The 26687-nt window shown below is 45.4% G+C and overlaps 4 protein-coding genes and 1 pseudogene across 9 annotated transcripts; 3 read left to right on the top strand and 2 right to left on the bottom strand.

The window, feature by feature from the left end:
- Positions 1-584: 584 nt before the first annotated feature.
- On the bottom strand, positions 585-7558 carry LOC120683764 (annotated as a pseudogene).
- A 2868-nt stretch (positions 7559-10426) lies between these two features.
- Positions 10427-13397, top strand: LOC120683803 (U11/U12 small nuclear ribonucleoprotein 35 kDa protein). Its single transcript, XM_039965893.1, has 8 exons — positions 10427-10723; positions 10816-10913; positions 11044-11095; positions 11426-11496; positions 11592-11682; positions 11957-12032; positions 12151-12238; positions 12769-13397. The coding sequence occupies exons 1-8, from the start codon at positions 10585-10587 to the stop codon at positions 13249-13251; spliced, it is 1098 nt and encodes a 365-aa protein (XP_039821827.1). The 5' UTR covers positions 10427-10584; the 3' UTR covers positions 13252-13397.
- A 163-nt stretch (positions 13398-13560) lies between these two features.
- LOC120683788 (glycine oxidase-like) lies at positions 13561-20742 on the top strand. Of its 3 annotated transcripts, none has more exons than XR_005678943.1 (10): positions 13563-13997; positions 14104-14256; positions 14810-15024; positions 15118-15188; positions 15363-15522; positions 15831-16023; positions 16194-16349; positions 16450-16638; positions 18354-18447; positions 20261-20742. XR_005678943.1 is itself a non-coding variant. In XM_039965875.1 (10 exons), the coding sequence occupies exons 1-10, from the start codon at positions 13664-13666 to the stop codon at positions 20263-20265; spliced, it is 1470 nt and encodes a 489-aa protein (XP_039821809.1). In that variant the 5' UTR covers positions 13564-13663; the 3' UTR covers positions 20266-20742. The 3 variants fall into 3 exon arrangements, 1 of the variants encoding a protein (XP_039821809.1); XM_039965875.1 differs by having other exon boundaries at positions 13564-13997; positions 16450-16538; XR_005678944.1 differs by lacking the exons at positions 18354-18447; positions 20261-20742 and having other exon boundaries at positions 13561-13997; positions 16181-16349; positions 16450-16538.
- On the bottom strand, positions 18860-22134 carry LOC120683778 (calcium-dependent protein kinase 22-like). The gene is made up of 8 exons (XM_039965864.1): positions 21515-22134; positions 21258-21381; positions 21015-21158; positions 20780-20932; positions 20479-20594; positions 20223-20390; positions 19815-20045; positions 18860-19296 (listed from the first exon to the last, which is right to left on the bottom strand). The coding sequence occupies exons 1-8, from the start codon at positions 22097-22099 to the stop codon at positions 19165-19167; spliced, it is 1653 nt and encodes a 550-aa protein (XP_039821798.1). The 5' UTR covers positions 22100-22134; the 3' UTR covers positions 18860-19164.
- A 271-nt stretch (positions 22135-22405) lies between these two features.
- LOC120683812 (histidine protein methyltransferase 1 homolog) lies at positions 22406-26318 on the top strand. Of its 4 annotated transcripts, none has more exons than XM_039965912.1 (8): positions 22406-22555; positions 23065-23221; positions 23383-23445; positions 23686-23752; positions 23836-23936; positions 24645-24689; positions 24878-25348; positions 25826-26318. In XM_039965912.1, the coding sequence occupies exons 2-8, from the start codon at positions 23084-23086 to the stop codon at positions 25994-25996; spliced, it is 1056 nt and encodes a 351-aa protein (XP_039821846.1). In that variant the 5' UTR covers positions 22406-22555; positions 23065-23083; the 3' UTR covers positions 25997-26318. The 4 variants fall into 4 exon arrangements, with proteins under 4 accessions (XP_039821846.1, XP_039821861.1, XP_039821839.1 ...); XM_039965927.1 differs by having other exon boundaries at positions 22428-22700; positions 22901-23221; positions 23686-23746; XM_039965905.1 differs by having other exon boundaries at positions 22429-22700.
- Positions 26319-26687: the final 369 nt, after the last annotated feature.

Consider the following 26687-nt stretch of genomic DNA (forward strand, 5'->3'; position numbering starts at 1 on the left):
ATTTGGACACAGAGAGACCAGTTAAACCGACGCCGTCAAGTTCTAACCTATCGGTTCTTCCGATGATCACGATTTTTCTGCAGTGGACTTCCAACGGCTATGTGACCCTCTCCACTCTATATAAGGGCACCCCCTGACTCATTTAAACTTCCTTTGACGCATTGAATACCTGAGGCCACCCTTGAGAAGTGAAGAGAGTGAGTTGAGCAATGAGATGAAGATCTAGAGCATTAATTGTGTTCCAACCTTGAAGATTTCAACCTTTGCAAGTGTAGCAAGTGTACTTGAGTTAGGGCCAACTGAGTGTAGGTCAAGTGAAGGCTTAGGAGCTTGTTACTCTTGGTATTTTGACGGCACCTCGACGGTCTTGGTGATCGGGAGGTTCTCGGTGAGCTCTTGGAGTTTGTGGGAGCCCCAAGACAAAAAGCTTATACACGGTGTGAAGCTCGCCATTCCGAAGATGGAGAAGGAGCATTCTTAGTGATCACTTACTCCTTGGTGAAGCAAGGGAGCGATACCCTTGTGTGGGTGCTCCAATGTGGATTAAGGGGGAGCGTCAACTCCTCGATACCACGGGAAAAAAGTCCGGTTGTCTCGTGTCTCTTGCATTTACTTTAAGCAATTAAATCCTTTTATTCTTGCTCTTGCTCTTGATTGCTTGTAGATTGACTAGGACAACTTGCATGGTAGTGTGATCTCTTGTTTAGGACTTGATCTTGCTTGTGTGTCTTTGTCTAGACAAGATGATCATGATAGTATGTTTACCTACCTAAGAACCCTTTGCTAGTGTGCTTTAGTGAATAGGTTTTAAATTTGTAGATTGGGCAATACTAGTCTAGGTTAAGAACAAGTTAGAAATTTGAAAAAGTCCCAATTCAACCCCTCCTTCTTGGGCCTCGATCCTTTCAGTGTCTTGGCTTGACGTGTTTCCAGGACAGCTCCCAGGGACGGCCACATTGACCAATGTTTCCCATGTAGACAGATGCATTAAAGGTCTCAAACTGATTTCCTGTTGGAATCTTGCCGGACAGATGGTTGTATGAGAGGTTCATTGTGCTTAAAGAGGTAAGAGCTGACATACTGGAAGGGATTTCGCCTGACAGCCTGTTGTTTGAGAGATCAAGAGATTCCAGTTCTTTAAGCTGACCAATACTCACAGGGATCTCCCCACTTAACTGGTTCCAAGACAGGTTAAATGCTTTCAGTGCAATAAGAGCACCAATGTCTTGAGGGATCTCTCCGGTTAAGATGTTACATGACAAATCGAGAAACACCATATAGCTGAGCTGACTAGAAAATTCAAGTTGTTGCCCTTTGGTAAAAACCGATACACTTTCTCTGAAATTAACCACATAATAGATGGAATTATACAAATGAGGAAACTGAGGGCCACCTATGCTTCCTTGAAGAATTTCACTGTATCCAGAATTACGAGCCATTGCACTCAAGTTAACTATTGAGTGAGGTATGCTTCCAGATAACTTGTATGCGTGGTCTAGAAACTGCAGTTCTTTACTCAATGCAAGCTCACTTGGAATGTGTCCATAAAACCTATTTGACCGCAGACACAACAGTGCTAAGATTATCATCTTCTCCCATATCCACACTGGTAGCTTCCCAGAGAATTTGTTGTAGGAAAGATCAAGAAAGCTTACGTGCGGCAAATTTATAAAAACTGAAGGGAACTCTCCTGAGAGATTGTTGTTATTTAGGTTTACCATAACCAAATAATGCGTGTATTGGTAAGAATCTTCTTGGCAATTTGGAACTTCTCCAGTCAGCATGTTTGAAGATAGGTCTAATACTTGCAATTCTTCTAATGAGCACAGCCAAGATGGAATAGTGCCTGAAATGGAATTGTTGTAGAGAAGCAGGCCTGTTAACTGCAGGGCTTCGAAATCTGATGGTAGTGTTCCTGACAATGAGTTGCTGGAGATGTCTATGTAGCTTAGATTTCTTGAAACTTTTGGAATCGTGCCACTAAATCTATTATTCGACAATAACAAGGTATATGCTGCCATAAATTCCAAAGTTGTTGGTAGTGTCCCAGATATCTGATTATACCTCAAGTCCAAGAAGCCTGCTCTTGAAAATACAACCCAAAACCAATCCGGGATTGCATTTATGCTTGTATTTGCCATGCCAAGGATATTAATACTTGTTTGTGATTTTAGCCATGATGGAAATTCCGGTCCTAGCTGCAAAGATTCTAAGAGAACAGCCTGCAGCTTGAATGGCGGAATCCAGTCTGGTCTGATTTTTATTTGAAGTTGCGTAGAGCCCAACCCTAAAAACTCTAGGTCTGCAAGGCTATTTAAATTATATTCGTTGACAATACAACTTATTTTGTTCCCACGAAGTTCCAAAATAGTCAATTTTCTCAGTGCCCATACCCACGATGGTATTTTCCCTGTAAGCTTATTGCCAAACAGAACCAAGTAGGTCAGGTTGCTCAGCGTCCCCAATTGATTTGGGAGCTCCCCACTAATATTGTTGAAAGACAAATCTAACAATTGCAGCTTGTTCCAACGACAGTTTGGTAGCCTTTCCATTAGTTCTGTGATATCCCCTGTAGTATTGCTACTCTCTAGATCTAGAACCGTCAGGTTGCATAGATTTTTGAAACTTGATGGTATCATGCTCGACATGAGATTATTTTGTTGGAAGGAAACTTGTTCAAGTGATGTCATTTTCCCTACCTCGTTGGGAATCGGACCATATAAGTAACAAAATTGGATATTAAGAAAAGTGAGTCTGGTTGCGTTCCAAAACCAGTTGGGAGCAATCACTACCGGAAACTCAATTGTTGCCGAGTGCCGAACTCAATTGTTGCCGAGTGCCGACTGCTTTGCCGAGTGCCAAAAGTCGAGCACTCGGCAACAAGGGCATATACCAAGTGTTATACAAAAGACACTCAGACAACATTTTGACACTCGGCAACTATTATGTTTGCCGAGTGCTGGCCTATGAACACACGGTAAACTTTAGTTTTACCGTGTGCTTAACTCAAGGCACACGGCAAACGTCGGTTTTGCCGGGTGCTGGAAATCTTGCACTCGGCAAAGAGAGCACGTGCCCGCCATGTGACCGGACGCCGTGCCAACGCCGTGCCGACTCTGTGCCGACTCCGTTACGGACCTAGTGTTTGCCGATTGTCGAGTTCATGGCACTCGGCAAAGTACGGTTGTGCCGAGTGTTGAATTCATGGCACTCGGCAAAGAGAGCACGTGCCCCGCCATGTGACCGGACACAGTGCCAACACCGTGCCGACTCCGTTACGGACCTAGTGTTTGCCGAGTGTCGAGATCATGGCACTCGGCAAAGTAGGGTTGTGCCGAGTGTTGAATTCATGGCACTCGGCAAAGTATTCTTTTGCCGAGTGTCAGTCTCATGGCACTCGGCAAACTAAAAAAGCTTCTTTTTTACCTTCAAAACTTTTTGTTCTGTTATTATACTAGTCGAGGTACAACATATCAAATTTTGGTATATTTCTCTATAAGTTACATATATGTTATTAATTTGTTTCATTAAAATGCTTTTTTTGGATAATTCAAACTGGAGCCGCAAGTGATTCAAATAATATAGTATAATTAATGGAAAAATTATATTCATGTTATTTAGTCAAATTTGAGACATTGTCAATCAATTGAATGGAAAATTCGAACATATTCATCACGAAACGGGACAGAATGAGATGTTGACGAATAGATTTTCAATTCTACAAAAATCAAAAGTAGTCGGAAATCCATAAAATTTGTTATGATATCATGATAACATACAGGGAGTCTATAGAAAAAAAATTGAGAAGGTTTTGCAAAAGTTGTCACGTATATCTCTTACGAAACGAAGTATCTCCGAAGAAGTTTCATAGCACTGAGAAGTATTCTTTGAGATTATGAGTCAGAGTAACATTCGAATTGGGGTTTCACTTCATAAACTTTTTTATAGCTAATAGACATGATGGATTGTGTAATGTTAAATTTTGGTAATTTTCTGAATCCATTTGATAATTTTGAGAATTTTTTTCCATCTTTAGTATTTATATTGATGTAATTTGAATTTAAACTAATAGTGCATGAAATAATGTAGTTTCTTTCGTTGAAGCCTGTGAAATTTTTTGTATAGGCAATAGACATCATAAATTGGTTCCTGTTAAAGTTTTGTTATTTTTCTGATTTGGATAATATTTTTTCAATTTTTTTGGCAAATGTAGAGAATTAGTTCCTATAATTTGATATTTACTTATTAGTGATTGAAATAATGGAATATTTTTATGGACGCATGAAATAAGATTTTTTGAGTTCATTTGGTAATTATATTTCGAATTATATTCAAAGAAATTTGTGAAAACAAAGTTTTGAATTGAAAGTAACTTATTTTAAATAGGAAAACAGAAATAATTTGCCGAGTGCTAGATCTAGCACTCGGCAAACCACGCCTATGCCGAGTGCCACATCACTGGCACTCGGCAAACACGGCATATGCCGAGTACCGGATCTGGCACTCGGCAAAAGGGTGTTCCCCCACACTTAGCAGGCGCACACACAGACACAACACACACACACACCACAGGCACACAGCTCCCGGCCGCCACCCCATCGCGCCTCCCCGGCCCCTCGACGCCGTCGCGCCCGCTCCACGCCGACCCGGCCGCGCGCGCTCGACGCCGACCCGCCCGGGGCACCTCGACGCCAGATTGACGCCGCCCCAACGTCGCGCCGCCGCGGGCCCTCCACCTCCATGTCACTCGACGCCGCCCCCGCTCGCGGCACCTCCACGGCGGCCCCGCCTCCACGAGCCACCTCCAGGCCGTCCCCGCCTCCACGAGCCACCTCCAGGCCGTCCCCGCCTCCACGAGCCACCTCTACGCCGGCCCCGGCTCCACGAGCCACCTCCAGGCCGCCGCCGCGCCACCGCCGGCCTAGACTCCACGCGCCCGCCCTTGTGCGCCGCCGCGTGAGCTCGGCTCTGCAGCCCGCCATGGCCGCCGGTTGAGGAAGAAGGTAAGCAGAGTGAGATAATGCTAGGACTTTGCTAATGTATATGCTAGGACTTTGGTAATGTATATGCTAGGATTTTAGTGAGATAATGTACTGTAATCTTCATATATATATATATATATATATATATATATATATATATATATATATATATATATATATATATATGCTATGTTTAAGAGAGTATTGCCCTGCACCGCATAATTGGCAAATTAGTCATAAAATAATGTACTGTAATGTTTAGTGAGATTCTAGTCCCCTCCATATAGATGCTATGTTTATTTTAGAGATCTTCAAATAAGTTATTTTATGAACTATACTAGCTTGTATCATGCTTATGAAATTGTGCTGCCTCCCTATTTGAGCTTTCATTTACACTGGAGCTAGTCCTGCTATTTGACCAATATATGTTATGCTCGTTTACAGTTGCATCGCCGGCCTCCACTCCCCGGCATCACAGTGGCCAGGTTCAAGATCTGAGCAGAGATGATTAAGGTATTGTTCGGTTGTCATGTGTGCGCTGCACTATGAACTATGATATTAGATTTGTGGTTGTTAGACTTGTGGATGTTGAATTTGTAGCTGTTGGACTTGTCGATGTTGGAATAATGCTTGTGAATGTTCGACTTGGATTTGTGGACTAAATTTGCACATTATGTGATATTTGTGATATAAATACAATGTTTTGTGATGGATGTGAAATGACAATATGTGATATTAATTGCCTGTGATGTATATATATAATGTTATGTCTGATTTATACAAAAAGAGCTCATATATGAGAGAAAACAGAGAAAAAAAATTAACTTTGCCGAGTGTTTTTACCTTGGCACTCGGCAAAGCGTCCATTTTTAGGTTGCTGGGAAATGGCTTTGCCGAGTGCCAAGGGAAAAACACTCGGCAAAGCCCCACCTTCGCCGAGTGATTTTGTGTCGGCACTCGGCAAACCTAGAGCCTTTGCCGAGTGCCAGATCTGAGACACTCGGCAAAGCAAGGGTCTTTGCCGAGTGCCTTCCGTTTGACATTCGGCAAAGCTAACGCAAACCGTAAGTGGACAGGCCGTTTTGCTTTATTTTGCCGAGTGTTGCTTTATTTTGCCGAGTGCGTGTTGGCAAACAGCAAAGCTTTGTCGAGTGCCCGAGAAAAGGCACTCGGCAAAGGTGGCTTCACCGTCAGTTTGTTTGCCGAGTGTCATTTGCAAGCCTTTGCCGAGTGTAGAAGGGCCTTTGCCGAGTGTTCCTGACACTGGCAAACCGCCTGTTCCCGTAGTGAATAGTAGTGTTAAAGTTATTAAGTGAGATGTCAAGCACTTCGAGTGCCGTGAGATTAAACTGACGAAGGCAAGGAACTGTATTTCTGAGTCCACTGTCGCTTAGCCTAAGTTCTTTCAAAGTAGGAAGCCTATTAATTTCATGAACCCAATCCACATCAGTTGTAAGGTTTACATAGCTCATGTCGAGGTACTTCAATGAGGATAGTTGTGACAGCCATGCAAGATCGGCTGAGGCCCTGTTTAGATGAAACGCAAAAAAAATTGCGATGAAATTTTACTAATTTGAAGTACTAAATAAAGTCTATTTATAAAACTTTTTACACAGATGGGTTGTAAATCGCAAGACGAATCTAATGATGCTAATTAATTCATGATTAATCCATAATTAGCGGATGGTTACTGTAGCATCACTGCTGCAAATCATGAATTAAGTGGGCACATTAGATTCGTCTCGTGATTTACAGCTCATCCATGCAAAAAGTTTTGTAAATAGACTTCATTTAGTACTCCATGTATGTGTCCAAACATTCGATGTGATGTTTTTTTGTGTTTACAGGGTTTACGGATTGTGATCTAAACAGGGCCTGAGAAGGGTAAGATGTATCTAGGGTTGTAATAGTACCAGCATCTGAGATCAAGGTAGGTGAGCTTGGTGAGATTCCCAAGTTGTGGGGGTATCCTTCCATAGAGAAAGGTGTATGAAAGGTTGAGATACCTAAGACTCGACATGGAACCAAGAAACTCTGGTATTTGCACCCCATAGAGGTAGTTGTAACTCAAATCCAGATACCTCAATTGTTGTAAATTGACTAAAGAGTAGCTTATCTCACCTCCGATTTTTTTCTGAATTCACGCCCCTAAGATTGAGCTTGACAACATGGCCTGTTTTTGCGCTGCACCTGACTCCCTTCCAGCTGCAGCAATTTTCACCTTGCCATGACGATAGGTAGTTATTGGGATCCAAGAGGCTTGCCTTGACGGACAGAAGTGCAGCCCTCTCATCCGCGATGCAGCTCCGGTTCAGCGCTGATGAATCGACAGAGGTTGCGGCTGGTGTTGAAGAGAGAAAGCACAGGCACAGCACTATTAGAGTTTCTTGAACAAGGAACCTGTACCCGGCCATTGTATTGTGGGTCGATCGATGGGAAAACGATTGGGGGTGTAATCTGAATGATGGGTATTTGGTTCATGAAGACGCACACTCAAGCCTGTTATATAGTGATCTTCACACTGAAAGAACTGTCCTTCATAAATGGGTGGAAGTCTAGATGCAGCGCAGCGTCCCTGATGTGATTTATTTGTCTCAATCAGAGGATATTAATTACTCCAGTCTACTGGGCAACAGAAGTCCTCAAGTATTTGTTTCGTGTTACGATTGCAAGAGAATTCTCAAGTTACCAGAAGGCCACCTGTTACCACATGGCAAAGTAGAAAATTCTCAAGTTTTTGCTTTATGTTTGGTAATTATGACCTCCATGTTCTTTTAACAACTCCAATGGTACAAAAATATGGGGAAAATATCGTTTTAATTTTCCGTTATGTTTATGTTATCTGACATATCATGTTATATACACGGAAACACTATTAAGTGGTCGCACTGCCGCTGAATGCAGCCACATCCTATTTGCAAGCTTGTTCAAACGTACATTTTACTGTATACCTGACTTTTTTCAGAGTATGTTGATTTCAAGGAGAAGTCATGGTTGGGCACAAGTAGGGATGTAAGTGGGTATCCATTGATGTTTTTGAATTTCTCATGTTAATTTATTTTATCTCCCAAATTAATTACATAATATACCACTCTAGTTTATTTTATCAAGTTTTGGGTTGACCCAATGACCCAAAAAATATGAGACTTGCATCCTAGTTAAAGTCCTGCTCCACCGACGTGACCAGCCGACCACGATCGGTGTGGTGACCTGTTCCTCATTCCACAGTGAAAAGCCCTAGTGATGCGACACAATTATGTCACCGACGTGACCAGCCGACCACGATCGGTGTGGTGACCTGTTCCTCATTCCACAGTGAAAAGCCCTAGTGATGCGACACAATTATGTCTTATGCTTATCAGGACAAACAAAGCTGCCGCCAACATACAGCTCATCGCATGGCCAGTGGCTATCTAGGATACTTGCAAAATGACCTGGACTTCACTCTAGTCAGTCCTCCATTCCAGGCGATTCTGTCCCCGGAAAGAGGATCCGCTCAGGTTAGGGCGCAACGATGTTCACACAAAATCCGTATATACCTGTAATTTTTGTGAGGAAGTTAAACAGTGACCTCAGAGAAGTCACCGTTGGCTAGAGAAGTCTAGTCCCATTGACGCCATTTGTACGCCTAACGCATGGTCCGAAGCCCCTATGATGTTCAGCTGCCTGCGTGTAGTGACCTGTTCTCGTGTTTCACTGTCAAAGCCCCCCTGATGCGACATTACTAATGTCTTATGCGGGGAATTCAAATATTTTTGGACACGGGACTACGGGAGCCTAACACAGGGCATGTCCGGTTGCAGTGACCTGTTCTGTTCTCACTGTCAAAACACCCCACTGATGCGACATGTAATGACTTGCATGGAGTTTCTACTGGTCTGCACAAAACAAAGCTGCCTGATTTGCAGGTGAAGTACGTTAGCCTTGCCTTCCAGCGGTCCGTAGCCGTCAAGCATAACTGGAGGATGCCCCAGGACTGCAGCAATCAGTCCACTCAACCAGAAGCTCAGGTTCGAACCAAATTGGGGGCCTAGTTAATTACCAGCTCTAAACTGGAAGAAAGAAAATGAAGACTGCTCATGTTGGAAAATTGTTAGTAGTTGACAGTTTACTGATTTCGTGTGGCTTAGTTTGCGAGGTTTCCTTGTTCAAGTGCCTTATGGAGTACACCATTAGTAGTTTAGCTCTTACAGGTGCCTTATGGAGTTTAGACGTGATTCTACAGCCTCCTCTGCCTGTCGGACGCCATGGACTGTTCGTCTGTTCAGCACGATGGCTGGAATGCTGCGGGGGATCTCATCTTTAAATCTCACATCGGTTCAATTATCTGCTGCAAATATATTCAACATTTTGATAGAATTAACTCAACATTTTGTTAAATATGTTCAATATTTGGCTTTCAAATGTTGAAATTGTAAAGATGAAATGTTAAAATACTAAATAAACTGGATGCTTCTTCCCAGGCGGCGACGCCGCCGCAGTAGCTGCGGCGGGCGCGGGAGTGTGGCGGCAAGCGTGGGGGCGCGGTGGAGCACAAGTGGGCGGGCGCAACGGTGCGGTGGAACACGGGCTCAAGGGGAGGCGGCAACACGCATGGTGAGAAAGGAGGTAGGGAGGAGGAGAGGGTTAGAGTTGACTAGATCCAGCAATCGTAGCTTTTTGTACAAATCTCAAATATGGAAGTTCAGTTCAAAAAATACTTCCGGAAGAAGGATATGTTTTTTTTAAGCTCTCATCTGGGTACAAGGATAGGTTTTCTAGAATGCCGCTGGATGCAGGTTGCTGGCCCAAGCCCAGGAACAGTACGATTTTAGGCCAGGCCCAACTCTATCTATTACGACCAATCACCAGGGTTTACCTAACCGGTGGGAACCGGTCCGGTTTGGGGCGGTACCAAACCGGGCCAAATTCAAAATTTAAATTTAAATTCAAAAAATGAAAAATTCTCAAAAAAAATCCTAAAAATACTTTAAGGTGCGACGAATCTAATGGCGTCAAATTTTCTCAAAAATTCGTTCATTTAGTATAGTTTGCGGGGATTTGAAGTTAAACAAAAAATGTGCATACAAAAATATACAAATATAATATAAAAGTAGTATAAAAGAGGGTTGGAGGGTTTATTTAGACTAAAATATGTTATACAAATATTTATTTAGTATATTTTGCTGGCATTTGAATTTAAACAAAAAAAGAAAAAAAAATTTGAATTTGACCGGTTACCAGGCAAACCGACCGGTTACCAGTCAAACCGGCCGGTAAACCGTTCTAACCGGCCGGTATACCGGTAAGAACCGGTTGAACTGGGCCTTTTGAATTCAAATTTGAATTCCACCGGTTTCGACCGGTAACCGGTCAAACCGGTCCGGTAAACTGGAACCGGAGCCCGGCGGTTACCGGATACCGGTCGGGAAATAAAACCCTGCCAATCACACGCACGAGCCGAGCCCAGCCCAGCCGAGCCGAGCCAGCCAGCCAACCAGCCGCCCGTCCCGCACCGCACCCTTCTGACTGGACCTCTCCTTTCGTCCTCTCCCTCCGGTCCCAGCTCCCCGCCGGCGGCGACTGGAGCGGCGGGAGGGCGCCGGCTCTCCCCAGTTGCGAGATGAGCGGCGGGAGCGGGAGGGACGTGTTCTACGCGGACAAGTACAACCCGATCCAGGCCGGCAGCATCGACGGCACGGACGTCGCGCCCCACGACAACGCCGTCCTCCGCGCCCTCATCTGCTCCCAGGCCGGCCTCTGTGCGTGCGCGTCTCCCCTCCCCTCCCCTCCGCCTACCGCCCCCTTGCGCTTCCTCTCCCTTACCTGGGGTTTCCCTCCGGTTCCGTTTCAGACGACCCGTTCGGCGACCCCAAGGCCACCGGCGACCCCTACTGCACGGTCTTCGTCGGCCGCCTCTCGCGCCAGACCGACGACGACACGCTTCGGAAGGTGCGCCCCCCTCTGCCTCCCTCGCGTGTTGCAAGGCGAATGGTGTTTACCTCTTGTGCTTGGGTGCTGGGTTGTCGGTTGTCTCATTCATGGTCGGGGCGGCGGATCCTCCCCCTTGCTGTTTTTGCAGGCGATGAGTAGGTATGGGAGGATGAAGAGCGTGCGGGTGGTGCGTGACATTGGTAAGTGATAGCTTGCTTCGTTGTTTTCTAGTACAGCATTGTGCTAGTGTTGTAACTTGTAATGAGCATAGCCTTGTTGCTATTGTTCCAATTGTGTGCTTTAAGAACATAGTGAAGCCTCATACACCTTCCTCATAAGCTTCAGTGCGGGATATTACCTTAAAATCTTAAACCAGTAGCATGGATTTGTAATCTATAAACAATTTGACCTGGAAGTTCTTAGTGATTAGTAATTACAAATAGCACAATTGGGGGTGACATATTAATATATTACTCTCTGATTTGGTACTCTGCTTTGTAATTTTGAATTGAGAAACTGCTTGTTTGCAGTTACTGGTGCTTCTCGTGGTTATGCATTTGTTGAGTATGAAACTGACAGAGAGATGCGTCATGCCTATCAGGTATCTGCTAGAGTTCTGTACTCTTGATTTTTACTATATTTTGAGTCTTCGTTATGTCTAAAAGAAAATTATTCATCACTACCTTTGTCCTTAAGGATGCACACCATTCCATTATTGATGGCAGTGAAGTGATTGTAGATTACTACAGGCAACAGCTCATGCCAGGGTGGATACCAAGGAGACTAGGTATGTACCCTGTTCAAGTTCTAGCGGTGCAAATTGGTGTAGCTAAGAGTATCCACTGAGCCTCTTTAGTTCAATTATTACTTATTAGCGCTAGTCACTTTTTTTTTTTGAAAATTTGCTATTCACATTTTGGAAAACTACTAGTATTACACTATAGAAGGCTGGTAGATACCCTTAGACGCACCAAGTCAGACCCACATCAAATACTGTTTAGATGTTTCTTACTTAGTGCTTTTTTATTATCTTTATGTTACTTCAAACAGCATTTTTGCAGGAGGGGGGCTTGGAGGAAGGAAAGAATCTGGACAGCTTCGGTTTGGAGGCCGAGAGAGGCCATTTCGTGCTCCCTTGTATAATCACGAGATGCCCATTTCTTATGTCCAGTATTTTTGCCTACACATTTCATGATAATTGATGACAATATGCTCCAGATTTAAAAATTTTGACATATCCTTTTGTCCAAAATAGGCAACCTATTCCTCATGAGTCTTATGACAAACTGAAGAAGCTTGGGATCCCACCACCACCTGAAGGGCGGTATATGACACGTTATCAGGTAGCACACCCTATTTTTAGTTCATCAATTTTACTCTGTAGTGCTGAAGGAAAAGTGCTCCCTATTGCTATGAAGGATATACTACCACTCTTTCTGATATATCACTACAAAATCTGTCCTTGCTTTAAAGTGAAAACAAATTTTCAGATTGACACGAAGTGCTATTATAAATTTCCAACCATTTTCCATTGAGAATAGCGGACAGCTAAGAACTTAAAATATTTGGTCAGGAGGAATATATCAACTGTTGCCTGGAAAGATACATCAGCCAGGGGAAAAAAACTTATTTTGCATTTATATTTGGTCTGCATTATTCACTAATTGTTACCATCACTGAGCCACATAAGCAATAGCAGATTGGATAAGTAGCGCCTAACCATGGCCGTTTGTGTGTTCATAACTTCATATGCATGACAGAATTTGCCTGATCTGCTGTCCCATGATCGCATCATGTTTGTTGGGAAGGGATTGGCCACTTCTTGCTTATATTGTGGTAAATGAAATAATGTTGCTTACCCCTACAACCACAGGTTCCACCACCACCCAGGCGGAAGAACAGCAATACTGACATGGAAGATTCACCTCCTAGGAGAAGATCCAAGGACAGGGCCAGTGATAGTGCCTACAGAAGGCAAAGAAGTTCTACTGACGATGACGAGACCCCTCACAGGAGGAAAAGCAGCCACGACATGCGAGAAGAATCACAAAGCCGAAGGAGTGGAAGGTCATCCATTACCAGGGAGGACAGCAGTCAAAGGAAGAGCAGGGGACATGATGATGGTCATCGTAAGCGGAGACGAAGTCAGGAACCGGGCGAAGTATCTCCTTGGGAGGAGGATGGTAGCTACAAAGGAGAAGCCGGTCACAGCCCAGATCAGTATACGCATCACCACCGGCATCACAGGGTGGATACATATGAGAGCAGACACTCTCAGTCTCAGCAGAGAGACCGCCAGCGCCATGGTGACCGGCATCACTCCAAGAGAAGCGAGATCCGAGATTATAGCCACTAGGTCTCCAGTTGTTTTAGAGTGATGTTTCATTATGTAAAATTTGATCTCATAGCTGTCTATGTACTGTTCTGTAGGCTCTTTGTCCGATTTTTTTTCGGTCAAACTTTCGAGTTGGGTTCGTTGTCTTATTTAGTCCGTCTTTTTTATTTCCTGAAGGTTAGCGAAAGTTGTCTGGGCCTAGGCGAAAGAGGCGTGCGTGAGTGGCCGAACGGGCCGTGGCCCGTGGCCCAGTGCAAGTGTGGGTCACACGGCTATGTGGTCCCGGAGCAATGCCACGTAGCGTCTGCTTGTAAATTGCGAGGCCGTTGACTCGTTACTCCCTCGGCCGCCCACCAACCTCTCTCGTCGAGCTCATCGCAAGCACCACCAGATCACCTGGCCAGCCGCCGCGTCACTCCGTCCTCCGCTTCCAATGGATGCTGCCGTCGCGTTCGCTTCCGCTCGGAACCCTAGCCCCACGCGCTTCTCCTCGTCCTACGCTTCGCCGTCCTCGCGCGTCCCCCAGCGCTTCTGTGTCTGCCGCCCATGGCGCGGGCGCGAGCGCGAGCGCCGGCTCCGCGCGCTCCGGCCTCAATCCCAGGTCCGGCCCCCCGGGGCCACGTCCGCCGACGCCTCCCACCACGATGTGGTGGTCGTGGGGGCCGGAATCGTCGGACTCACGATCGCGCGCCATCTCCTCCTCCACACTCCGCTCTCCGTCGCCGTCGTTGACGCCGCAGTCCCCTGCTCCGGCGCCACCGGCGCAGGTACGCCTCCCTTCGCGCGTACGTTGGCAAGTCAGTGTTCGAGAACTTTGATGTAATACTCTTGGGTGTGGGGACTTTGGGTGTGGTTCGTATTCGTCCTGCGCAGGGCAGGGATACATATGGATGTCGCACCGGACGCCCGGCAGTGACATGTGGGAGCTGGCGGCGCGGAGCAAGCAGCTGTGGGAGGAGCTCGCGGCCGAGGTTGACGGCCAGGGCGGCGGCGGTGCGCGGGAGAAGCTGGGCTGGATGAGGACAGGTAGAATCATATTGCTGCTGTTTCGCTGTTTACGTACTGATTTCTAAGTTCATCCATACCGTACTCAACGTTTCAATAAACGCTAGATGCTAGGCAGGTGGTCAGGTTCCGCATAGCAGCACCGAGGTGTGCCTAGGTGTTCCGAGACGATTCTATTTTTCTTGATGGCTAGACTAATCTCACAATAGAGGAATTTGACTTTTTGAAACAAAGAATTTAACAGTATAAGCCATCTATAAGTTCTATGACCATAATTCATTGTCTTCCATATTTACTTCTCCCATGCATATATAAATCAAGCCTTAAAATGCTCTAAGTGGGAAAAACGCCTAGGTACTAGACGAGGCAGTGGTGACCTGGTGATCAGCTCCACGTATGCAGAGCTAGGGTTGACCTTTTGAAAACAGAGGCGTTATTTGAATTTACTGATATCAGTTAATAGATGTCCTATCATGGATGTTATATGCTCTATGCCGTATTATTTTGTTCCATTTCACAAGTCTCAATCATGACTTTGAATAGAAAGTAAAATTGTGCTATTGCTTTTGTTAAGGAAGCTTGCTAGTTGGCAGAACTTCGGAAGAACTAGCCACATTGGAGGAAAGGACCAAGGTTCTGTCCGAGGCAGGCATACATGCGGAATTCTTGTCTGCCTCTTCACTACATGCATTAGAACCAGCACTCAGTGTTGGGAAAGATGGTGGTGCTATGTTCTTGCCTCAAGACTGCCAGATTGATGCGTTCCAGGCTGTCTCTTTGATTGAAAAGGTTTCTTCTCCACACTATTTCTGATTTTGTTCTGACATACATGTTATAACATTGTCTTACTGGTATTTCTTGGTTAACATTTTCCTATGTAAGACCAATAACTCATATTCCTCAGAAGGAAGGTATATGGAGATCTATAATGATCCTGCCATGTCATTAGTAAGGTATTCAGGTTTCTTCTCTTTAGAAAACATTCACTCATTAATAGAAGAATACTTTCAGCTATCGGACTTGTGCTATCTATCTGTTAGGAACTCAGATGCCCTTTTTAGTAATGCCAAAGTTATTTCCCTTTCTATGCATCACTGATAAATGACAACGAGATTTATTCTGTGCAGATCGGAGGTTACTGGAACAGTAGAAGCTGTCCAAACTTCCAGAAACACATTGTATGGCAGAAAAGCTATTGTAATTGCTTCTGGTGCCTGGACTCGATCCTTATTGCATAGTTTTCTAGAACCAGCTTTGACATTGGATATTCCTGTCAAGCCACGAAAGGTATATCTGAGATTTCTTGGATTGATATTTGATCTGAAAATATTTGGTACTGTCCTCTCAGCCATTCGCATATTATTGTTCATCATATGTTTGCCTAATATGGAAAATGGTAAAGAGGAAATAGACTTTATGTTTTCTTGTCAGACTTGTTTTGTATGTTTACATGTTTACATGAGATGTAGCACAACCAGTAATACTATATATATAAATTTGGGAATATTTCTTTTTGACTTCGAGACAATGCTATATGCATTCCATTCGACTTTAAAACAACAGAGAAGAAATGATCTCACATGTTTCCATTTTAGGGTCATCTTCTTGTGGTGGAGAATTTTGACAAGGTTAAGCTAAATCATGCCCTAATGGATGTAGGATATGTTGACCATCAGGTTGCTAAGTCAAATCACACACACATGGCTTCAAAGTCTAGCGAAGATGAGCACGGTGCTTTATCTATATCAATGACCGCAACCGTAGATGCAAAGGGAAATTTGGTTCTAGGTAATTTACGAAGCACAGTCTTCTCCTTTTGCTCCAAGTTCCAGTTTCTTCTTAAGAGCAAAAAAACACTTCTATTTTGTTAATTCTCTTTTGTGTTCCAGAAACAGGAGTTCCTTTTTAAGTGACCATCTACAGAAAATGATTTAACATATTGCAGCTGTATGTTACAGGAAGCAGCCGGGAGTTCAAAGGGTTTTCAAGGGAGGTTGATAAATATGTTGTTAAGTGTATATGGGAACGTGCAGGAGAGTTCTTTCCTGCATTGAAGAATGTTCCTCTTGATATTGATCACAATACACAGATCAGAATCGGGCATCGCCCATACAGTAAGCTTCGTAAAAAAAACCGTAGTCTGGTCTTTGCAAATTTATTAGCTTTCTGCCCTTTATCTGATTCTAACTAAAACAAATGCCTTTCCTATTTCAGTGCCTGATGGAAAGCCAGTTATTGGCTTTATTCCTGATCTGCCAAATGTTTTGATTGCAACAGGACATGAAGGAAATGGGCTTACTATGGTGATTCACTGTTCACTGTATCATTGTGCTCCAGTTACTAGTGTTTTTGTGTTGGAATATTTTTTATTCTTCTATTTAGTTGGGCAGTGAAATATGAAAGGTACCATTCCAGTGGTTCTATCATTTAAATAGACAGTAGTCTTTCCTTCATGTCAGACAAAGATATGATGTTGGGAATGGGAAGGGAGTAGAAACGTTTTTTTTTATCCTTGGGGCAAAGAGTGGAGAGCTCGAGAGTTCCTTGATCCAGTTCTTTGAGCATAGATAGGTTGCACTAGGACATCTCACGCGCTCCGCCGCGTGAAGAAAAAAGCACAAAGATAAAAAAGAAGAAGAGGTGAAAACATTACAAAAGAGGGGAAAAAGAAAAGAAAAAAAAAAGAGAAAAAAAAAGAAAATCCAAAAAAAGAGGCCGGCGTGTGGGCGGAGGAGGCCAGGCGGCGACCAGCGACGGGCAGCCTGCACGTCGAGATCCGGCAAGGCGGAGGTCCGCGGCAGGGCAGGCCAGCGGCGACGACCATGAGGGAGCGGGAGGGGAAAGGGGGTGGCGGCGGCGGCGCGGATGAGCCCAAGCGAGGGCGGCGGTGACTGGCGACGGGCGGCGCCAGGGGCGGAGAGTGGCGTGGGGCGACGCCGCGGGCCAGATCCGCCGCCTGGATGGCCGGATCCGGCGAGGCGGAGGTTGGCGGAGGGGCGTGGCAGCGGCGGCGACCGTGAGAGAGCGGGAGGGCTAAGGGGACGGCGGCGACGGGGGGCGTGAGGTGGAGAGGTTAGGAGACCCGCCGCCTGCGCGCCTCCTCGTCGACGCCGCCGGCCAGATCCGCCACCGGCCGGATCCCCCGCCTGCACGCGCGAGATCCGCCAAGGCGGAGGCCTGCGGCGACCGGGGTGGAGCAGGAGGTTGAACGGGGCGGGGACCTCCGCGGACGATGGCGCCGAAGTGCGGAGCACCAGATCCGCCGCTGGCACGCCGGCGGCGGCGCAGAGCGGACGCCGGGGTTCGAAGGGGCGGCGAAGGTGGGGTGTGGGGGGAGGGGTCGAGAGGTGGGGAGCCCGGGAGGGGGTGGCGGCCAAGGACGGCGACCGGTGGTCGGGGAGGAGGGCGAGGGGCGGAGGGCGGCGCCCACCAGCGGTGGCGGAGTGCAGCGGGGCGGCGGCGAGGAACGTTAGGATTAGGGGAGAGGGAGGGGGTGGGGGAGGTCGAGGGAGGGTGCGCGGAGGAGGGGGGAGGGCGGTTGTAGGGAGGGTAGGCGGCGGGGTTTTTTTTTTGCAAAAAGACATGAACGGTGGGTTTGATTACAAACAAATTGAAGGGTCTTTTTGCAAAAAAAACAAGGAGCGGCCTGGATCAACCTCTTGCGACCGATCGGACGGTTCGCGTCGGGCGTCTTCTCCGGTAGCGCCACGTGTCGCTACCGGGGAAGGGAGCGCGGAGAGGGCTCCCTCTCCACGCCGTATAGAAGTTAGAGTATATCATACCCCTCGCGCTTTTGGATAACAGTAGCTACAGAACAAGTAGCTGTGTCCCAACCACCACATACCAGCATGTCCTTTTATAAAAAAAAATGAATACCAGCATGTCCATATCTATGTATAGAATACATTTAGTCGTGCTAGACCCATCATGTCTTGTTACTTCTTAGAGCTGACCCATGGTTATTGAATACATGAGGGCTAGCATATTCCTCATTTCCAGCTGAGATAGATGAATCTGTTGCATGTCAACAGGGATGGAGCTGCTCTGCTTTCTAGCTTCTTATGCATTTACCTTATAAGAAGCAGATGAGTTAATGTCGTTCTGCCAATTTTCTTTAGGCACTAGGCACTGCTGAAATGGTCACTGATATGATTCTTGGGAATCCTGGAAAAGTGGACTGCTCACCTTTCTCCATCAAACACAGATTTTCAGGTAATTTTGGTACATATTTTGGGCACAATTATATTTTTTATAAAAAAAATCATGTTTTTGTGATTCAGACTTCTGTTGTCTCCAATATAGTTCAAAACTAAGACTGTTTTTTATACCTTGACAACTAATTTTTGAGACGACTTTCTTTATCCTATGTAGTTCTTTAGTTGCACACCTTGTTTTTTTTTCCAATACATAGCTATTGATTTGCAGATTGAAGCAATTTATATTTAAATTCCAAGTCATTTACTCTAATTCATTTCAGATTAATTCATCACAGTTCAAGGTGCTGTGAAGCCCATCATTCTAGTGTACAAATACTAATGAAATGAAACTATCGTTCTTCCTCTCGCAACTAGAAGCTCTTTTGATCTGTTAAAGTGGTGTTTCTATTTTAATTCTAGACATTCAATTGAGTTGACATGGTAGAAAAACGTCAAAATTTAGTTAGTTGATTGCATGGATGCTGGGGCTTCCCTTACATCTGTCTATATCTAAGTCATAGATATGTATCCTAGGAATTGTACATTCTGCTTCCAGAACAAAGGACAATGCCAGAGGATTTGCTGCCTGATGAAGTTTGTCAAGCATGCAACTAGGATATGGGGTATCCTTTAACTGTCAAATCCACTAATCCTGCTTTTGCATTGTCTTCTGATGCTTGCTAGGCGTGGTACAGTCAGTCAATTAGTGCTGCTTGGAACCTACTTTTTTGTTTCATGAAGTATCTTTGCACAGCCTATGACTGAGGCTATCGAAATTTGCTCTTGAGTACCGCCTAGAGCCATTCCTCCAATCTGATCCACCTTTCATCATCAATTCGAACTCTGGATAGCTGATACGACCATCCTGTTGGATATATTTATAAAATGTCAGCTATCATAAATAAGCATGGTTGTGCAATATGAGGAAAATAAACATAGATGGAAATCAGCAACCAGTTACTGTTGCTTCCTGGAAAGGTTGTCTGTACCAAAGATTTTAGTGATCTATAGGAATTCTGTTGGATTTATGCTGACTCTTGCCAGATTTAATTATCTTATTTTGTCAAAAACAAGTTTGTACTGGAGGCAAAAAAAAAACAAACAAACAAAAAAGATGATAGCTTGTTGATCTGCTTATTTCAGTGAACTAGAATTGATTTTTTTTCTGACCTATTAGAAGTTAGGTTTAGCCAACCTGAAACTACCTTCAGATCATTGGAAAGGGTCAAAGGACACAGGTTGCATACAATTCCAGGATCCGAACAGCTAATGAAAGCTTTAGAATTTTGTATCTGGCGATTAACTTCTTTTCTCCATTTGTTGCAATTGCGGTGCGTGTCAATATTGAAGTCACTAAAAGTTTTGATTAATTAGTTTACTAACCTTATCCTTGTCAACCTCACAAATAATATCATTAACCACTTTCCCATTAGTCTTTAGTTCTCCATCACCTAGAGCCTCCATCAACTCCTCCATTTCAATAAAACCATTCCCATCTTTGTCGAAGAACTTGAAAGCTTTAGGTAGGTACTCATCATTACTCATCTTTTTAATGTGAAGTAAGACTGTTACAAATTCCTCGCAATCCAATGTGCCATTTCCATCTATGTCACCCTGCAGAAGGAAGAAAGTTATGTTAGATCATTGCAGCGGTAATTGATCTGTGTGCCTTTATAGTGCGAGTATTGATTTCATATGCAAATCACACTTTTAGATTTGTGGTTTGTTAGTACCCCAGTCATCCTAATCCTACATTGTATAAGAATAACGATTGATGATGCTAGCACTCACAGCTTCTAACAGCATTTTTATTTCTTCCTCTGGAACAGGTTGACCGTTTATCCGGAAGCCCTCCTTCAGCTCTTCTAGTGACAAATTACCGTCATTGTCCTTGTCCATCGTATTGAACATCTGAGTGTATTTGTCAATCTCTTCCACCGGTAGATTCATAGCGACGACCTCCATTCATAATTAGAAAATGCTTCACATTTAGTGTGTCGCACTTGAAGGAAATAAGGGTACAAACAGCAAGTTATCTGCAGCTTACTCCAAGTGCCTTCTTCTTGAACTTGTTCATGGATGAGAACTGCTTCAGCCTGGACCGAACAACCTCCCCAAGTGACACATTTGAAGCCTTATCAGCATTTTTGAGCCAAGGATGCTCTGTATTTTTAGGAGGGAAACGTGAGTCATAGTTCAGTATGCAGCATTGTTGGGCCGTCCTTTCCAATAATACCAATAACAAACCAGAAGTTACCAAACTCTTAGCATGGCTTTCCATGAATAGAATGCCATCAGCTCTTTCCATTCAGATTTTCAAACTTAAAACTGAGCTGCAGATTACTTACCAAGGACTTGCTTTGCCGTCAACCGTGTGCGAGGATCCGGATCAAGCATCTTCTTGACAAGATCCTTTGCATTCTGGGAGACCTTGGGCCATGGATCCCTCTGTAAGTTAATTCCTCCCCTGAGTATCGACTGCGCAATTTTCTCGTCGGAATCTGTAATGGTGAAAGGAACAGCACGTCAGCCCTGGTGACGGACGAAGGACCGCAATGCTGCAATGTCCACGGATGCAGTCACCTCCCCAGAACGGGGGGAAGCCGCAGAGAAGGATGTGCAGGATGACGCCAGCGCTCCACACATCTATCTCTGGCCCATAGTTTCTCTTGAGAACCTCTGGAGCCATGTAACACCCGCTGCCAACCACTTCGGTGAACCGATCCCCTGCACGGGCAGAGCCTCGCACGGTCATTGATCTCAGCTGAACATGTATGGCGCCATGAACGACGAGCTTGCAATGTGGCAGGCACGAGGCACTCATACCAGGGTTGAAGAACACGGAGAGGCCGAAGTCGATAGCCTTGAGAGGCGAGTCCTCCGACTTGTTCACGAACAGGAAGTTCTCCGGCTTCAGGTCCCTGTGCATCACTCCGTTGTCGTGGCACAGCTGCAGCATCGGATTCGTATATCATGATGATGATGAATCGATGATGATTGACGAGGCAGGAATGGCGTTAGATGAATGATGGATCCTGGGCATCTATATGTATGGTGGATCAGGATCATGGGCAGGCAATTACCTGCACGACCTCGACGATGGTGCGGGCGAGCTTGGCGGCGGCGCGCTCGGAGTAGTGCTCCCGCTCGAAGATGCGGTCGAAGAGCTCGCCGCCCTCGCAGAGCTCCATGACGAGGTGCACGCCGTCGTCGTCCTCGCACGCCTCGCGCAGCCGCACCACCCGGCCCTCGCCGAGCTCCGACATGCGGCGCGTGATCTCCACCTCCCGCCGCACGTCGTCCGCGTCGGGCCCGGCCCGGCGCAGCAGCAGGCGCTTCCGCCGGATCGTCTTGCACGCCAGCGCCTCCCCCGTGGCGGCGTCCTCGCACCGCCTCGTCACGCCGAACTCGCCGCGGCCCAGCTCCGCGCCGAGCCGGTACCGCCGCGCGAAGTCCGGGTCGACGGCGCCCGCGTCGCCCAGGATGGGGGCGTGCTTCCGGCCCTTCCTGCCCTTCCTCCTCCTCTCCTTGGCGTCGCTGTCCCTTTCCGGGGAGCAGCGCGGGCCGCCGTCGCGGCTGGTGACGGGGATGATGGCAGCGGCGCCGCGGCCTCCGCGGCGAAGCATCTTCAGCTTGGTGGCCGCGATGGCGGAGTAGCAACTACCCATGGCGCCCCGGACGCCGGGTGCTCGCTATCTCCGCCGCTCGCGCCCTGGTGCCTCAAGACCTTCCCTTACCCTCTCCTCCTCGGCCTAATTCCGGCGCGCTCGGCTCGGGGAATGCGGTCGAGGGGGTTGTCTGGCTGCCCGCCGGCTGCGGCATGGCATCGTCACTCCACGTCCGCCGCTCACGGTTGCAAGTGGGCCGAGCTGAGCCGGGCCGGACACACCGGCGGGCCTGTTCATCTCATCTCATCTGAGGCCCAGTTCAAACATGCGGTGGCACTCTCGTAATTTCCTTAAAAGTTGATGTCCTTCTTCTAGCTGTCACCGGGCTCGGCTCAAATCGGCCTTGCATTTGCATTCCCCGGTTCCGCACTCGGCGGCAGCAGTTCACACTCCTCACTCTTCGCCGTTCGTCCCCCCCAAACGCTCAACTTTTTCGTGCCCCATCCTTCTTTTTCGGTTAGTTGCCCGTCGCCTCTGTTCCTCTTCGCACTTGGTAATCTCAAAGAACTAGTAGGCTTCAGGCTTCCGTGTGCAATTTCGTGATCCCTCCCTAGTTTTCCTGCGGTATCTGGTGGTCAGATCTTGGCTTCAACAGTTCCAAGTGAGTAAAGGCTTCCTTGTCGGTTTATTCTGGGCTGCTTCTGCGTCGTCAGAGCTTTGCTGTCTTTAGAGTTTCTATATACTCGGTGATGTGGATTTGAGTCATCTCTCTTGGTACTTGGGGAGTTGGGGGAGAAGAAAGTATTTCTGATTTCCTCCCTCTATATGGGGCACTGATGTGCTGATGTTGGAGGTTTGTAGATTATGATCTTAAGATCGTAGCTGGTGATGGGGAAACGTGATATCAGTTATGAATCCTGACTGCAAATGTGGAATGGCACGGAAACGGGAAACTATTTCAACCTTACTATGTATGTACCTGTTTTGCAACTCGCTCCGCCCTGATTTGTGATCACCTATTTCAGTCAGATCAGGAGCATCGAAATGCGGTCACCGTCGCTGCTCTCGCAGTGCCTGGCTGGCTTGCTGTCACACGATAGGACTGCAGCCCACTGTGTCAACATTGTGCCAGAGAGGGAGCCGCACCTACCCTCCCCAGCAGTTGAGATCGTCCCATCAAAGGTGCCCCCCCCCCCCTCCCCTCTTGCTTGTCCATGGAAAACTACAGTGCCGTTTGCTTTTTTCTTTCCTTCATTCATGTTGAGAAGATTTGGATGAAAATGAGGATCATTTGTTATCTATTGAGCGTTGACTAATCTGACTTTCATTACATTGGTCTGTAGAATGTGCATCCATACAAGTATGCCGGCGAAAATATTGAATTGCACGGAATGAATATATTCAAGGTGCTTGCTTTTTTCCCAGGTTGCTTTATGTATTACAACTTACTAGTTTAAATGAATTCCTGCTTATAGTTCATCAGGGGGAAGGAGTATGATTGCTGTTATTTATGCTGATTGTTTTATGGGAGCTGCTCACAGGCTAATTACAGACACGATATAAATTCTTTCCAGTCCGTATGCTAAAACTAGTTCATGTCTTAGTCTTCACTGATTCACTAGTTTGGTTGTGTTTAACTGGTTCAGGGAAAGATCAGCGTACTTGATATTGTTGGACTATCTAAATCAGATATTGTAACATCAAAAGGTGAAGGTAATGCAGTAACCTTGCAAGTTCTATGAATTTGCTTACTGCAAGCTACAACTAACAGCTGCAATAATTATTCTCTACACTAGGACCTTTGAAATGCTGTGAGAGTTCCATTGATCTAGTAAATGTACTTAAAGATGAGATACGTGATGGCCTATTGACATTCAGAAGCAAACGGGTTTTAGAGGTAAAACTCTATTGCTGCTTCATATGTTCATTTTTTCACATCAGAATGTCAGATCTTGAACCAGTTAAAGTGAATCTATGCTTTTCTTTGCTAGCATTTTGTGCCCATCTATTCATTATGAAACTTTCCTTGCTTAAATTGATGTTTACATTCAATATTTGGTGAAACTACATCCAGAAAACTCATGCATCTGTTAAAATATCATCCTTTTTGTTAAATTGATCCTCTGTTTTCAAGGCGTCGCCTAGGCGACAAGGCGGTGGCGGCTCGCCTTGCTTAAGGTCTCGCCTTAGCCCGCCTTAGCCCGCCTAGGCATCGCCTAGGCGATAAGGCGGTGGTGGATCGCCTTGCCTCGCCTTACCGCTTTAAAAACATTGAATTGATCCATTTGTGCAACAGTTCATTTGTTGCAATACATAAAAAGTTTAGTAACAAAAAGTGGGTGTGAATTTGTCCAACGAAGAAAGACTGGTGCCATAAGCATTTTTTGGTATCCATTTGACTGATGTTGTATTTATCTCCTTTATCTTCCATAGACAACATCATTGCTATCTTAAGTCTCTTGGGCATACGGCTATGGTTGTACGTGTAAAATAAGCTCCTCACTGACATGCAATGCAGCTTTAAAATGACTTGGGCTTCATCCATTTGTTTCTTCCATGCAGTATTGCCTTAAACTTCTTCCAATTGTTTTTTTTTCTTATGCAGCTTGGTTGTGGATACGGGCTTCCTGGCATATTTGCTTGCCTGAAGGTACATGTTTATCCATATTTACTTTTCTCACTTTCTATTACATGATATGTCAGTTTCGATTTGAGAGCTGTCTTTCAATCAACAAATTGCCTGTAGTGTTCTGTTTTTGGCTACTGCACAGTAACATCTGTTTACTTATCTATCTATCATGGTATGCTAACTAACATCTACCTTTTAAACATTCCTAGGGAGCTTCAACAATCCATTTTCAGGATCCTAGTGCTGAAACAGTGAGGTGCAAAACAATACCGAATGTACTAGCTAACCTTGAACAGGCTCAAGAGAAGCAGAATCACCATCAAGGAAGCCCCCTTACTCCATCCCAGCAACAAGTACCTCAAGATATTCATTTCTATGCCGGGGAGTGGGAGGAGCTTCACACAGTTCTGTCAATAATTCAGGAGGATGATGTGGATGCATCCTCAGGTATAGGGCTAGGGTTCTGCGAAGATGACCTTTTGGATGAATACAACAGTCAGGATGGGAATAATATTTGCCACGATACATCGTCGAGAAGATCAAGAAAACTATCAAGCAGTCGTGCATGGGAGAGGGGAAATGAGACCAGCACAGGAGACGGTGGATATGACATTGTGTTAGTCAATGAGATCCCTTACTCTGCAAGCTCTCTTCAAAACCTCTATTCGCTCATAAAAAAGGTTAGCTCATGAATTTCTAATCCTGTTGTCCTTTGGCACCATATCTGGCACTAAGAATGTTCCTAGGCACCCAGGCAGGAAGTGGGGTATTTCATATTGCCTGAGAGAAAATGCTGTCTACTGACAGGGCCTTGATTTTTAGTATAGACTGTGGTTGCATTGCAACATTGCAATAAGAATTTTAATCAAAAGGCATAAACATTTAACAAATGAAAGGCTTCAAAATCAGTAGCACATACAAATGAGATGCGCCTCTTGCTGCTCAGATTTCTCTGCATTGTTGTTCCAAACTATAGGAGGTTATCTTGTCATCATGCTAGACTTTAGACATGGGACCTGAGTCAGCTGTAATGCAATTCTTTGGGATACCTTGCATCTTGTACTTCTCCTTGTACTTTATGCTGGATGCATTATGCAGATTTGCTATATAGCCCGAAACTTTTACTTACATACCGCATCCTACTCTTTTTCTCGCAGTGCCTGAGGCCACCATATGGAGTGCTCTATCTTGCTGCCAGGAAGAACTACATTGGTTCAAGCAGTGCGGTGCGGCAGCTGCGAGCATTGGTGGATGAAGAAGGCACATTCGGTGTGCACCTTGTCTCCGAGCCCCCTGAGAGGGAGATCTGGAAATTCTTCTTCAAATAGATCAAATGCTCAACACAGCATTTCTCAGAAGAGAGAAAAGTTCCATGTGGCTGCTCAGACCGCAGAGGCTAATGAAACACCAGTTTTGTAAATATTAGCAGTTCCAGATCAGTTTCTACAATTCCCTGGATCTCCTTCCCCTTCTTTTTCATTTTCTTTCTGGAGTTTGCTGTTAATTCTGTTTGAGTGCACGGCGCCTGAATCGTCAAATGCCGTTATAGCTGACTCAAATGGTATGTGTGATAGTCCATTGTGATTTACTGTCACGTGTTTCATACTTAAATGCCGATTGCAATCAGATCCGACATGAATCTCAGAAGTACATGGAGTGCAACAAAAAATGACTTTATCCCCGTTTGCTATTAATTACTTGTTTTCAACTGTGACACCATTTTTAATTTTCAAAAGAATTATATTTAGTATAATTCTAGTCCTATTTTTAATTAGAATATATCAATGAATCAATCTATAAAAAGTTGAAACAATTGAAATCCTTTCTCATCAAAATTAGGCTCATCGGTACTTCTGTCCCTCACAGAAGCTCCACTTGTCAGGCCAAAAGGTTTGAAGAAAGGGAAGGGGAGATTGGTTTCGTTAATATTTTCCACCAAAATTCTAATATTTTTTATACCAGCAATTTTCTATACTCACCTCTTGTATCCACATAACTTTCTTTTGGCACACACTTTTA

Source organism: Panicum virgatum, chromosome 2K (genome assembly GCF_016808335.1).
Source record: "Panicum virgatum strain AP13 chromosome 2K, P.virgatum_v5, whole genome shotgun sequence".
Lineage (NCBI taxonomy): Eukaryota > Viridiplantae > Streptophyta > Magnoliopsida > Poales > Poaceae > Panicum > Panicum virgatum.

Bases quoted from the DNA above. Each gene is read 5' to 3' on its own strand.
- LOC120683803 (XM_039965893.1), top strand. From the start codon at position 10,585: ATGAGCGGCGGGAGCGGGAGGGACGTGTTCTACGCGGACAAGTACAAC. The intron at 11,683-11,956 runs GTATGTACCCTG...GCATTTTTGCAG, and splicing joins GTGGATACCAAGGAGACTAG to GAGGGGGGCTTGGAGGAAGG. The intron at 12,239-12,768 runs GTAGCACACCCT...CTACAACCACAG, and splicing joins GGTATATGACACGTTATCAG to GTTCCACCACCACCCAGGCG.
- LOC120683812 (XM_039965912.1), top strand. From the start codon at position 23,084: ATGCGGTCACCGTCGCTGCTCTCGCAGTGCCTGGCTGGCTTGCTGTCA. The intron at 23,937-24,644 runs GTAAAACTCTAT...TTTCTTATGCAG, and splicing joins GAAGCAAACGGGTTTTAGAG to CTTGGTTGTGGATACGGGCT. The intron at 24,690-24,877 runs GTACATGTTTAT...AAACATTCCTAG, and splicing joins GCATATTTGCTTGCCTGAAG to GGAGCTTCAACAATCCATTT.
- LOC120683788 (XM_039965875.1), top strand. From the start codon at position 13,664: ATGGATGCTGCCGTCGCGTTCGCTTCCGCTCGGAACCCTAGCCCCACG. The intron at 13,998-14,103 runs GTACGCCTCCCT...CGTCCTGCGCAG, and splicing joins CTCCGGCGCCACCGGCGCAG to GGCAGGGATACATATGGATG. The intron at 14,257-14,809 runs GTAGAATCATAT...GCTTTTGTTAAG, and splicing joins GCTGGGCTGGATGAGGACAG to GAAGCTTGCTAGTTGGCAGA.
- LOC120683778 (XM_039965864.1), bottom strand. From the start codon at position 22,099: ATGGGTAGTTGCTACTCCGCCATCGCGGCCACCAAGCTGAAGATGCTT. The intron at 21,159-21,257 runs GTATGAGTGCCT...CTGCCCGTGCAG, and splicing joins CTCCGTGTTCTTCAACCCTG to GGGATCGGTTCACCGAAGTG. The intron at 19,297-19,814 runs GTTAGTAAACTA...TATATCCAACAG, and splicing joins GTGAGGTTGACAAGGATAAG to GATGGTCGTATCAGCTATCC.